General features: G+C 37.4%; 1 protein-coding gene across 6 annotated transcripts in view; it reads right to left on the bottom strand.

Moving 5' to 3' along the window:
- Positions 1-13,970, bottom strand: part of FAM184A (family with sequence similarity 184 member A) — a 148,268-nt gene that overhangs the window by 28,620 nt on the left and 105,678 nt on the right. For all 6 annotated transcript variants that reach the window (XR_011650119.1, XM_071218641.1, XM_012522197.4 and 3 more), the window contains exons 10-11: positions 11,832-12,044; positions 9,061-9,214 (exon numbers count right to left, since the gene is read on the bottom strand). Coding sequence is in view for 5 of the 6 variants with exons in the window: in XM_071218641.1 (XP_071074742.1) it covers positions 9,061-9,214; positions 11,832-12,044 (367 nt within the window). In the remaining variant the exon portion in view is untranslated. The remainder of the gene's footprint in view (positions 1-9,060; positions 9,215-11,831; positions 12,045-13,970) is intronic.

Genomic DNA, 13,970 nt, shown 5'->3' on the forward strand with positions numbered 1-13,970 from the left:
AGTGGAAATGCTTGACAGACACTGAGGTAGGCTATGGGAAATCACTACAGGATTTAAAGTGGGGCAGTGACATATGAGATTTGAGTCTTAAAAAGAGGACCCTACTGGAGTCTGGATGATTGGCAGCAGGAAGGAAGAGCTAGAAGACCATGGCCATAATCCAGGTGAGAAATGATATGACCCAAACCATGTATGGCAGGAGGACTAAAGAAGAGGAAATAGATCTAAGAAATTTTAGTGGGACTAACAGACAGGATGTAGAAGTGAAAGAAAAGAAGGTGAAGGCAACGTAGATTCCTGGTTTTGGCAACTGGATAAATAGTGATGCCACTATTAGATTGGTGTAAAAGTAATTCAGGTTTTGCACTGTTGAAATTTTCTGTTTGATATTGGCATACATTCTTAAATAAATGTAGTTATGTTATAATGTGCATTTCTCGCTTTATGTTTTTTTGCTAATGACTTAATACTTGCTGTTTATTTTATATTTATTTTAGACTATGGAAAAGATGTTAGACAAAAAGCAAATTCGGGCAGATTTTCTTATTTGAGTTCAAAATGGGTGTAAAGCAGCAGAGACAGCTTGCAACATCAACAATGCATTTGGCCAGGAACTGCTAACGAACACGCAGAGCAGTGGTGGTTCAACAACTTTTGTAAAGGAGATGACAGCCTTGAAGATGAGGAGCATAGTTGCCATCCATCGGAAGTTGACAACAACCAATTGAGAGCAATCATCGAAGCTGATCCTCTTAAACTACAAGAGAAGTTGCCGAAGAACTCAATGTCAACCGTTCTACAGTCATTCGGCATTTGAAACAAATTGGAAAGGTGAAAAAGTTCGATAAGTGGGTGCCTCATGAACACAAAAAAATTTAAAAATCATCGTTTTGAAGTGTCTTTTCTTATTCTACACAACAGTGAACTCTTTCTTGATCAGACTGTGACGTGTGATGAAAAGTGGATTTTATATGACAACCAATGATGTTGTGGTTGGACTGAAAAGAACCTCCAAAGCACTTCCCAAAGCCAAACTTATACCAAAAAAAGGTCATGGTCACTGTTTGGTGGTCTGCTGCCAGTCTGATCCACTACAGCTTTCTGAATCCTGGCAAGACCATTACATCTGAGGAGTATGCTCAGCAAATCAATGAGATGCACTGCAAACTCCAGCATCTGCAGCTGGCATTGGTCAACAGAAAGGGCCCAATTCTTCTCCACGACAACACCTGACCACATGTCGCACAATGAATGCTTCAAAAGTTGAACAAATCGGCCTACAAAGTTTTGCTCATCTGACATATTCACCTGACCTCTCACCAACTGACTACTACTTCCTCAAGCATTGACAACTTTTTGCAGGGAAAATGCTTCCACAACCAGCAGGATGCAGAAAATGCTTTCCAAGACTTCGCTGAATCCTGAAGCAGATTTTTATGCTACAGGAATACACAAACTTATTTCTCATTGGCAAAAATGTGTTGTCTGTAATGGTCCCTCCCTATTTTGATTAATGAAGATGTGTTTGAGCCTAATTACAATGATCTAAAATTCAGGGCCTAAAACTGCAATTCCTTTTGCACCAACCTAATAATTAAAGTGGGATATCTGGGACTGGAAGCACAATTTGGAGAAGGAGGAGATTTTAAAATTTTCAGTAGAAGTTTAACAGGGGCTTATAAGTGAGATTAAAGGGTAGAGGTCAGAAAAACAGGTGCACAGTGAGGCTAGGATACTATCATGAAAACCAAGGTGAAAAAGAAGGGAGGGGTCAAAGGGATCAAGCGTTGCAGAAAGAACAAATAAGATGAAAACAAGTAAGAAAGAATATTTTGAATTTGGAAGTTCAAAGTTCAATGGTAACCTCATGGAGAGCTGTTACAGTATAATAATGGGGGCAGAATGTAGACTGAAGTAGACTGAGGAATGAACTGGTGGTTTGAAATTTCTGCCCCGGTCACTCCATTCAGATGCTTGTATGTAAAAGAGTTTTTAGAGGTTTTTCAACTACTGAACTTTTAAGAGACATCTAAAATGGACTGTTCCTTATAATTAAAAAACACACAAAAGGACACTTGGTTTGGAAAAGCTGGAGTAGACCTACTTTTACTGATACTCCCACTAAGTACAAATAAAAAAACCTTGTATTTATATGAAACAAATATGAGAAGACTCTGAAAGGTGGCAAGAAGGCAGACCAGCTAGGAACCTAGGACCTGAGAAACTGAAGAATGGGAAGTTCCCTAGGTTTTCTTTTTGTCCCATATATCCCAGACCTAGAGCCAAAGAAGGTGGCAACTCGAAAATGCCAAAGGGATAGACAGAAAAGAACGATGACAATCGCCTGCTTCCTCTAGGCAAAGGAACAAGAAAGGGGCAGCCTAGCAAAACAGAAAACTGTAAGACAAAAACCATTCTACTACTTCAATGTGATAGATGGAATCCTGTACCCCAATGTAGACACGTTCTTAATCTTTATCTGCATTCCTGTGGATATGAACTCACTGTAAATAGAACCCCTTGAATATGCTCTTTTTAATTAAGGTGTGGCCTAACTAAATGAAGGTAGGTCAAAATCCAGAAAACCAGAGGCCTTATAAAGAGAAAGCCACAAGGAGGAGCTAGAAACCAGAACTTGCCAGGAATCAAGAAGAGAAAGGAGAGGACATTACTATGTAGCAAGAGGCAGAGATGCAAGCTAAGGAATCCCGAAAACTGCAGCAACCTTGCCCCAGAATACTATCCACCACAGGAGGAAGCAAGCCTTCTAAGCTAAATTCTCATTGTTAAGCCAATCCACTGTGTGTTATCTGTCATAGGAGCATGGCAAATAAGATATCGAGGCAAACATTGTGCAAAAGAATGCAGCCTGACCTCCAACCATGACAGCAAAGGCTGAATGTGAAGCCTAGACGAACACTCTCATGGGGCTGGGGGAAAAAGTCATTTTTAGGTATAAATCTAACAAGAGATAAGGAGGACTTACAAGCCGAAAACTACACAGTGCTGATGAAAGAAACAGAAGATCTGAATAAATGGGAGAACATACCATGTTTATGGCTTAGAAAACTCAACAGAGTAAAGGTATCAATTCTGCTCAAACTGATACACAGGTTTAGTACAAGTTCTATCTTTAAAAATTTATATGTAAAGGCAAAGGGATCAATAGTTAAAGCAATTTTGAAAAATGAAAAAGTGGAAGGAATCTGTCTACTTGATTGCAAGACTTACTATATAGCTATAGACTGTGTGGTATTGGCAGAGACAGATATATAAACCAATGGAACACAAGAAGAACCACCTCCAAAATAGATCCATACAAATACACCCAACTGATTTTGACATAGGCCCAAAAGCAATTAATATAGGGAGCTTTTTAAATTGGTGCTGGAACAACTAGCTATCCATAAGTAAAAAACTGAACCTTGACCTAACCCTCAAACCTTAAATGAAAATTAACTGAAAATGGATCATGGACTTGCATGTAAAATGCAGTATAAAAATTTTAATAAAACATAGGAAAGCTTTGGGATCTATGGCTATTCAAGGAGTTCTTAGACTTTGCATTACAAGTCTGATCAACAAATAGACATATTGATAAATTGGAATGTATCAAAATTTTAAAATTATGCTATGGAGGAATTGTGAGAAGATGGCATCGGAGTAGGCAGGCAGGGCTCAACTCTCTCAGAAAAACAATGGAGAAGGAGCCACAAGTTATCAGAGGGACCTCTTTTGGGGGCCAGCAGACCAGGACAGTGCTACATAATTCCCAAGAGGGCAAGGGACAGAGAGACAAAGAACCTGAAACAGCAAACATGAGTTACCAAAATCCATGGCCGCTGGGAAGGGCTCCCAACCCCCATCACAAGATATTAAGTAGGGGTAAAATCCCCGGCTCGCTGCAGCTGACTGAGGGGGAACAGATGTCCTCCCTGTCAACTTCTGCAAGGCAAAAGGGTGTGGGAGTTGGGGAGTTTCCCTTCAGTGAATTCAGACAGCAGAGCCTGCTTTGAATCTCGGCTCTGGCTGGACCAAAGCACAGGAAAGCAGAGGTTGAAAGAAACACTCAATGGAAAGGCACCCTGACAAGTGCCATGTGCTGGCTGATCTGGAAATTTCATGGAGAAAAAACACTTCAAGGTCTCTCTTTACCCCATCACCTGGGAGAAAATCTGTACCCCATTAGTGAGTCCCTGGCCTGATTTTGATAATATAAATGGGGCAATTTTAAAGACTTAGAATAAGCTGAACCAAATATCAAAGAGGACCGGTGGGGGAAAAAAACAATAGGCAAGAGAGAGAAATTGGCAGAATAAGTCACAAACATATTCAGAAGCCTAGACATCAACAAAAAATTACAAGCCATACTAGGAAATAGGAAGAGATGGCCCAGTCAAAGGAACAAAACAAATATCCTGAAGAGATACAGGATTTAAGACAATTAATCAATGATAATCATACAACTCTCCTAAATCAATACAAAGAATTGAAAGAAAATATGAATAAAGAGATAAAGGAACATAACCAGCCCAGGGTCCACAGAATGGATGAATAGAGTATAGATTAGAGTGGATTTACTGATACTCTATTCTGGAACGAATGTGATAGTAATGGAAGTAAATGTAGCATTGAGATGGAGAAAGTGGCCATGGTAGCTGCTGAGGGTGGGAATGGGAAGAAGAGATATTATGTGGGGGCATTTTCAGGACCTGGAGTTGTCCTGGGTGGTACTGCAGGGGCAGTTTCTGGACATTGTCCTCCCATGGCCCACTGGGTGGACTGGGGAAGAGTGTAAACTGTAATGTGGACCACTGACCATGTGGTACAGCAGTGCTCAGAGATGTATTCACCAAGTGCAATGACTGTCCCATGATGATGGAGGAGGCTGTGGTTATGGGAGGAGTGGGGTGAAGAGGGTGTGAGGGGTATATGGAGCCCTCATGTTTTTTTAATGTAACATTAAAAATAATTAATTAAAATAAATAAATAAAAGCAAAAAAAGAGATAAAGGATATTAACACTGGGAGAGCATAAAGAACAATTTTTAAGTCTGCAAAGAAAAGTAACAGTTTGTGGGAATGAAAGACACGATGGATGAGATTTAAAAACATCAGAGGCACATGAGTATATTTGAATTGCTCAAAAACAGAATTAGTGATTTCAAAGTCAGAACATCTTAATTGGACAAGACAGGAGAACAGAAAGAGAATAGAATGGAAAAAATGGACAGATGCTCAGGGAATTGAATGAGAACACAAAACTCACAAACATAGGCATTATCATGTCCCAGAAGGAGGAAAATGGAAAAGGATAGAAAGAATATTTGAGGAAATAATGACCATAAACTTTGCAACCCTCACAAAAGCCATAAATATCAACATCGAAGAGGGACAATGCACCCCAAACAGAACAAATCTGAAGAGACTTACTAAAGACACTTGCTATACAGAATGACAAATATCAGATATAAAGAGATTTTTCTGTATGCAGCAAGAGAAAACAAAAGCATCACATACAAGGAAACTCTGATGAGATTGAGTGCCAACCTCTCATCAGAAAACATGGATGCAAGAAGAAAGTAGTATGATGTGTTTAAGGAACTGTAAGAGAAAAACTGCCAGCCAAGAATTTTATATCTGGAAAAACTCTCCTTCATAAATGAGCATGAGTTCAGAGTCTTCACAGACAAAGAAGAACTGAAAGAGTATGTTACCAAAGAACCAGAATTACCAAGATACTAAAGGGAATACTGCAGCCTGGAAAGAAAAGCAAGACAAGAGACTTGGGGAAGAGCATAGAAATGAAATTATTAGGAAGGATAAATTAAAGGATAAAAAAAAAAAAAAGACAAACAATAGTAAGATGTGTCAACAGAAAGCCAAATGAAAAGTGGATGAAGTAATGCCTTTACAGTAATAACACTGAATGTTAATGGCTTGAACTCCCCAATCAAAAGACAGAGACTGATAGATAGAATGGATGAGAAAAATATGAGCCATTTATGTTGTCTACAAGAGACTTACCTTAGCTAGATGTAAAAACACAACCAGGTTAGAAGTAAAAGGTTAGAAAAAGATATTCCATGCAAACAGCAACCAAAATAGAGCTGGGAAGCGATTAATAAACAAAGAATTTAAATAATATGATAAAACGAACTCGACCTAACAGCTATGGAACACTGTACCCCAAAACAGCAAGATATACATTATTTCCAAGTGCTCATGGATCCTTCTCCAAGATATACCATATATTGGATCACAAGTCTCAGTAAATTTAAAAAGATTGAAATTATACAAAACACTTTCTCTGATCATAACAGAATGAAGCTGGAAATCAATAATGGACAAAAAAAGGGAAAATTCATAAATACATGGAGATTAAACACTCTCTTAATCAGTGTGTCAAAGAGGAACTGTAAGAGAACTCAACAAATATCTTGAGACAAATGAAAATGAGAACACAACATATCAAAACCTATGGGACACCACAAAGGCAGTGCTGAGAGAAAAATTTATAGCCCTCAATACTTCCATTTAAAAAGAAGAAAGAGCTAAAATTGAAGATCTAACTGCATATTTGGAGGAACTAGAAAAATAACAGCAAACTAATCCCAAACCAAACTGAAGGAAAGAAACAGTAAAGATCAGAACAGATGGAAATGAAACCAAGCACAAAAAAACAATTGAATCAACAAAAACAAAATAGGTTCTTTGAGATGATCAACAAAATCAACAAACCCTTAGCTAGAGTGACAAAAAAAAAAAAAAGACACAAATAAAATAAAAAATGAGATGGGGGATATTACCACTGACCCCACAGAAATAACAGAGATATAAGAGGATACTATGAACAACTGTATGCCAAAACACTAGACAATGTAGACAAGATGGACAAATTCTTAGAAATAGACAAAACCACCTACACTGACCTTAAAAGAAATAGAAGATCCCAGCAAATCAATCACAAGTGAAGAGATTGAAACAGTCATTAAAAACCTCCCAAAGATGATAAACCCAGGACCAGGTGGCTTCACAGGGGAATTCTACCAGTCATTCAAAGACGATCTAATACCAATATTGCTCAAGTGCTTCCAAAAACTTGAACAGGAAAGAATTCTACCAAACTCATTCTATGAAACCAACATCACCCTAATACCAAAACCAGATAAAGATACTACAAAAAAAGAAAATTACAGACCAAATCCCTAATGAATATAGATGCAAAAATCCTCAAAAAAATACTTGCGGACTGTAGCAGTTTGATAGTATTGATGATTCCCAAAAAGAAATATTGAATTATGTTTGTAAGGTGAACTTTTCCTCTGGGCATATTAGATTATATTGGATTCAGAGGTTTACTTGATTAAGTAATCGGGTAAACCTCTTGTGTCAGTAGGGCGTTCAGTCCCTGCCCCTTGGTGGGTGGGGACTCGCAGATAAAAGGCATGGTCAAAGACAGAGTTGGAAGGCTTTTTTTGTTTGTTTGTTTGTTTTTGTTTTTTAAAGATTTATTTATTTCTCTCCCCTTCCCCCCATCCCGGTTGTCTGTTCTCTGTGTCTATTTGCTGCGTCTTCTTTGTCCGCTTCTGTTGTTTGTCAGCAGCACGGGAATCTGTGTCTCTTTTTGTTGCGTTATCTTATTGTGTCAGCTCTCTGTGTGTGTAGCACCATTCCTGGGCAGGCTGCACTTTCTTTTGCGCTGGGCAGCTCTCCTTACGGGGTGCACTCCTTGCGCGTGGGGCTCCCCTACACGGAGGACACCCCTGTGTGGCACCGCACTCCTTGCACCTATCAGCACTGCGCATGGGCCAGCTCCACACGGGTCAAGGAGGCCTGGGGTTTGAACTGCAGACCTCCTATGTGGTAGACGAATGCCCTAACTACCGGGCCAAGTCCACCGCCGAGTTGGAAGGTTTTTGATGTTGGAGTTCTAATGTCGGAGTTTGATGCTGTAGTCCTAAGCTGAAGCCCCAGGAAGTAAGCACACAGAGGAAAGAGAAGCAAGCCCCAGGAAGATAGGAACCCTGAACCCAGGAAGAAGCAAGCTCTGGGAAGAGAGGAACCCTGGAAGCCTGAAACCTGACAGATGTTGGCAGTCATCTTGCTCCAACACGTGGAAATAGACTTTGGTGAGGGAAGTAACTTATGCTTTGGGCCTGTTATCTGTAAACTCCTACTCCAAATAAATACCCTTTATAAAAACCAATCAATTTCTGGTATTTTGCATCAGCACCTCTTCGGCTGACTAATACACAGACCAAACTCAAAAGCACATTAAAATAATTACATACCATGATCAAGTGGATTTTATCCCACATATGCAAGGGCGGTTCAACACAAGAAAATCAATTACTGTAATAAACCACACTGACAAACTGAAGAAGAAAAATCACATGCACTATACTTGAAAAATTTATGTTCCATAGTCTTAAATCTTTGATCTATCCATGTGCTAGTTGAGCCCTGAATTTCAGCAGAGTTGCAACGTCTACTCTCCAGTTCACTGAACTCACCCAGGACTACTAACAAGGAAATGATGGATAACACCCATCCCAAGTGTGGCAGGTTTGATATTATTTATGAATTCCAAAAAGATATTATGTTTGTAAACTTGTCTGTTCCTCTGGGAGTGATAACCCTTTAATTGTATTAGATTCAGCTGAGACATCTGATTAAATTATGGTAAGATTAGGGCTTTGAATCATCATGTCATTAAAGTGTGACTTAGCATTGAGCCCCAGCCCCCTTGATGGGCTTACAAAACAGACTCTCATGTGGAAGTAGATACATAGAAAAGAACACCGGCGAAGAGAGAGAGCTCACTAGATACAGCAGAGTATAGAGGAAGTTGAGGAGATCCCACTTTCCTATCTGTGCCCTACTCATTCTCCTCCACCATACCTGCCTTTTCATCTGGTAACTTAAAATAAAATAAGCAACAGAGACAGATATTCCTTTTGATGTTTCAAAACTTAAAATGAAACGTGATTTTATGTTGAATTTTAAAATAGAAGAACACACAAATAAATACGATAAGATTATAATTCTTCCAAATTACCAAGCATAGCCTTTCCTTCATCTTCTAATTCAAACCGAAGAGTCTGAAGTTCCTGTTCCATTTCTATCCTGAAGCCCTCCATTGACTCTCTGTGTGCATCTTTCAATGACTGAAGCTCTGCAGAATGCTTTTGCTGTAAATGGTTTTCAAGAGCCTAGAACAGGAGAAACAAATTATTATGCAGAATAGAGGAAAGAAAATGCAAATAGAATAGAAAATAATTATTAAACTCATATATTAGTCAATAAATACTAGGTGTTTTTAGTTCATATTCAAGAAAATTATATAAAAAATAATTGGGGAGCTGATGAAGCTCAGTGGTTGAGTGCTTATTTCCCACATACAAGGTCCTGGGTTCAATCACTCATACCTTCTTAGAAAAAAAAAGGATAATCACTATTAGAAAGCAAATTAGTAGGGTCATTTCAATAAAACAGAATAAACAAATCATAATGAAACCAGTTTGATTCAATATATTTTGTTTGAATTGGTAATATGAACACTATAACTAAGGCAGTTTTCAAATAGTCATTTTCTAAAGCTGCTATAAGGTGTAAACTGCCTAAAATTAATAAGTTATTTGTCTGTGTGCATGGACTTGGGCTTAGAAAAGAGGAGAAGGGCATTAACAAGAAAAGATCTCCTGACTAAGAAAAGAGAGGTGAGGACTTTTCTAACTCCAGCCTTATCAAATATTTTGTAGCTATTTTCCAGTCATTCTTTGCTCCTCCATTTGTGAACAGATGCAAAAGCTGAGGGAACATAGCTAGAAAAGTTAAACTAAAGCCTTTCACGTGAGTAGCATAGAGACTAGACTACATGCCGCTAAGTCTACATGAGACGATAAAAGGCTAGAGGAGAGAAAAGGGAGGTGAGGGTACTTCAAAAGCTTCAAGACTGAACTTTTCAGAAAGTTGTTTTAGGATTTTTGTTTTGTTTTACTATAATCTATGACATGAAAGGTTTCTGAGAAAGACAGCATACTGTAACTCAGGCAGTGCTTCTTCAAACATTACTCTAACATGCTATTTTTTAACATGCTATTTTTCTTAAGGTCACTATTTTATTTTTTTAAAGATTTATTTATTTATTATTTCTCGCCCCTTTCCTCACCGTCGTCCCAGTTGTCTGCTCTCTGTGTCCATTTGCTGTGTGTTCTTCTGTGTCCACTTCTAATTTTTGTCAGCAGCACCAGTAATCTGTATCTCTTTTTGTTACATTATCTTGCTGCATTAGTTCTTCGTGCATGCGGTGCCACTCCTGGGCAGGTTGCGCTTTTTTCACGCAGGGTGGCTCTCCTTGCAGGGCCCACTCCTTGTGCGTGGCGCTCCCTACACGGGGGACACCCCTGCGTGGTAGGGCACTCCTTGCGTGCATCAGCACTGCACATGGGCCAGCTTTACCACACGGGTCAGGAAGCCCTGGGTTTGAACCCTGGACCTCCCAGATGGTAGGCGGACACCCTATCAGTTGAGCCACATCCACTTCCCAAGTTCACTATTTTAAAAGAGTTTTATTTCTGAACAATAAAGCATGAATTTCTTTGAATATATGTAAATTAAAGGACTTTTAATTGAGACCATATTACTGAGGGTAGCTTGGCTACCTAATGACAGCCCACTGTAGGTTCTTATTTCTTGTGAAGAATAATTTAAGTTCCATAAAAGATTGAACGTGCAAAATTCAAGTACTGCCATGAGATCCATGTATTATTCCAATTCATAAATGCATAGGTCATTTAGCAGTCCAATCAGGCCTAATTTTCGGCCAAGGGAACTTCCTTGACTTTCTGGACAAGAGCAAGAGGTTACAACTTATTGTAAAAGTAAGTTAATTGTTTTAAAAATAATATGACTTTATTTTTAAAAATAATTTATTGCATACCATTTCTTAATACAGCACCTGTACTAAAATACAGGACTAAGAAAAAACCTAAATTGGCAAATATTGTAAAAATTCTTGTTAAAAGTAAAATTGTGTTTTTCCATCAAATCTTTATTTAAATCTTAGTAAGGTTGTTGGAAGAAACTGAAAAATAGTGTGTTAAGAAATTAACTAAACCAAAATTAATCACACTAGAATTATGTCAAACTAACATTTCAACACATACCTGAGTAATGAATGTGGGAGACTCTGACATATAATATGATTAATCCAATAATATATCTATTTGATTTAAGTCTGACTGAGTTGTTAGAGTAACTACTTTCCATTTCAGAGCCTTTGAGACTGTACATAATGAAACTAGCTGTACTATTTTGATATGTCTCCAGCTTCATATCATTGTGACTTTTGTACATAAGGAAGAAGAGTGTGTGGAGGGAATATAAATTCCTTGGATATATTTGTCTTTTCTAAACACAGGCTGGAAGAGAAAACTTAAATATTTCATGAAAGAATGTAAAGTCTAATTGTATTCAACAATTAGAGGTCAGTGGGACCATGCTAAATGATTTAGCTGAAATTTTTTAATAACTGTAACCATTTATCTGACAAGTCAGATGGTATATTAGTCTCATGATGAACTTGGTAGTATAATGGAAAATGAAATAAAATGCTGGCCCTAGTCTAATTTGTCTGCTACAGTGATAATTAATATATATGTTTAACCACTATGACCCCTATAGGAAGCCACACCCAGAAAAACACATTTAAATAAAGTAATATATAATTTTTTGAGGGAAAAAAAAAAAAAGCGCTCCTAGGAATTTAAAGGCCAATTATTATTGGGCTGTTAGATCACATTTGAACAGATGTCATTTTGAACTTACTCTTTGTTCTTTTTCCTTTTCTTCTTCCATAGTTTGAAATGCAAGGACATGTGCCTCTTTTAAGGATTTATGTCTTTGTTGATGTTGTTCCTCTAATTCTTCAAGCTCTTGTGTAAGCCGTTGTCGTTCTTGTGTAAATTGGGCCTGCAGTTGCTGCAAAGAAGTCTGAGACTGGGAAAGTTGCATCTCCAGATTCTGTTTCAGCAAGGAAATCTATGCCACAGAATGGTACACAATGAAGAATAAACACAAGGCATATTTCACAAACTGCCAATATAAGGAAAGAAAGCAGTTCAAAGATAATAACTATAGAAAAATAAGTGCCTTAAGAAAGTTCCCACTTAAAATGTTTTACAATATATCATAAAAATCTAACCTTTACAGAACATTACTTTTAATTTTAGTTTTAGTAGTTACCTGAAAATAGACTTTTTAGTTGAATTAAGTTTGTTGACTGCTTAAAGGACACTGCAGCCCACATTTAGAAATACAAGGAACACCTATGTTGTATTGCAATAAAAAATTCTAATATGAAATAAAAATGGAAGACAACTAATATATTTTTTAGGTTATAGTAACTTCAAGGAGAAAGTATGAAAAGTTAAGCTGCTTATTTATTTGTAAGGTACTAAAACAGTCATTAAAACTTTGGGTTCTAAGTTAAAATCCAGGTTCTGCCCTTGCTATACTAACACCTCACCAATCTGTGATGAGAATTAAGTGTGTTAATATAAGTAGTTTACTTAGAACAGTGTTTAGCACATATTAAGTGCTCAATACATATTAGCTAAGATTGAGGGTTAAAAAACTACTCTTTAAAAGATTTGTCAGTTCTTATTTAGAATCCTTGTGTTAAAAAAAGTTTTATTTTTGTATTTCGATTAAATTCAAAAACATGGCAAAACTTTAAGCTTTTTAAAAATCACAAACATTCCATTATCCTCTAACTTTATCCTTATAATGTCAGGTGCTTTTCTTTCACTACTTGAAAATTAACTTGTCACACCTTTTGAAGATAAAGAACATCACCCTTAATATGTTTGCTTCTGGATTTTTAAATACACTTAAATTTGTCTTTTTTAAGAATATAGGTATAAAATGCATGTTTATGAATATGTATTATATATGTTCATATACACAGTTAATGAAACCATTTAACTTGATCTTTCTATTCTCCTATACAGGATATTGTAAATTGCAACTCTATAACTTAACCAAATATCCTAAAAGAAGTCTGGGTTAAGAGGACTTAAGGGAATCAGATGAAACACTATAAACTATGTTCCATTAAGCAACTTAAGGTGCTGTATGTGTCTACTTACAGGAAAAACAGTTTCTATGGCCAAGAAAGTTCATGGAAAGAGGAAACTTTAAAGTATTTTAAATGGGAAGAGACTTTCCTTTGATTACTGGAAGGCTGATATAGGTTGCCTCACATGTCTTATAAAGACAAGGACCTGGAAAAGAGAAAAGGTGGGAAACTACCAGAGATGAAAAATAAGAAAGGAGGATTCACTGGAAGACAAGAAAGCTCAGAAGCAAGCAGTTATCTCCCTGCAAAGTAGCAGGAAACTGTCACAGATTGTAGGCAGAAAGTGAGCTTAGGGTGGATGATTAGCTTCATTAACTATCTGGGTTTGAGTTAGGTATAAATCAGGATTCATTGTAAAGGTTAACATATGTCTTCATGAAAAGAATCAAGTACTGGTGAGAAATTTTACAACTAGTAAAAGACATTCCATTTGTTTTAGTACATTTCCAAAGAAGTGACTACCTATTGAGAGTTACATGAATTCCACTTGTTAATTACAGAAACAAGGGATTCATAGCCATGATTTATAGACTCATGCAAGTGTGAAAATAGCATAGAATGCCATAGCAACAGCCAAGGTTATAACTGTGGAGTACGAAGCCAAATTATGCCATGTGGCTTCTCACCATTTCAGGCAAGAAAAATCACACCGACATGGTTATTAAGGTCAGCCTTGAAAGAAAAAATAATAATTTGTAATAGACAACAAAACTGTATGTTTTTGGACATTGAATATATTTGGAGTCATTTCTCCCCAGCCACCTGGTTCTTGAAATAGAGAAAGCACCTGCCCACTCTCTTCCCAAACCCTAGCATGGGGACCCATG

Source organism: Dasypus novemcinctus, chromosome 11 (assembly GCF_030445035.2).
Source record: "Dasypus novemcinctus isolate mDasNov1 chromosome 11, mDasNov1.1.hap2, whole genome shotgun sequence".
NCBI lineage: Eukaryota > Metazoa > Chordata > Mammalia > Cingulata > Dasypodidae > Dasypus > Dasypus novemcinctus.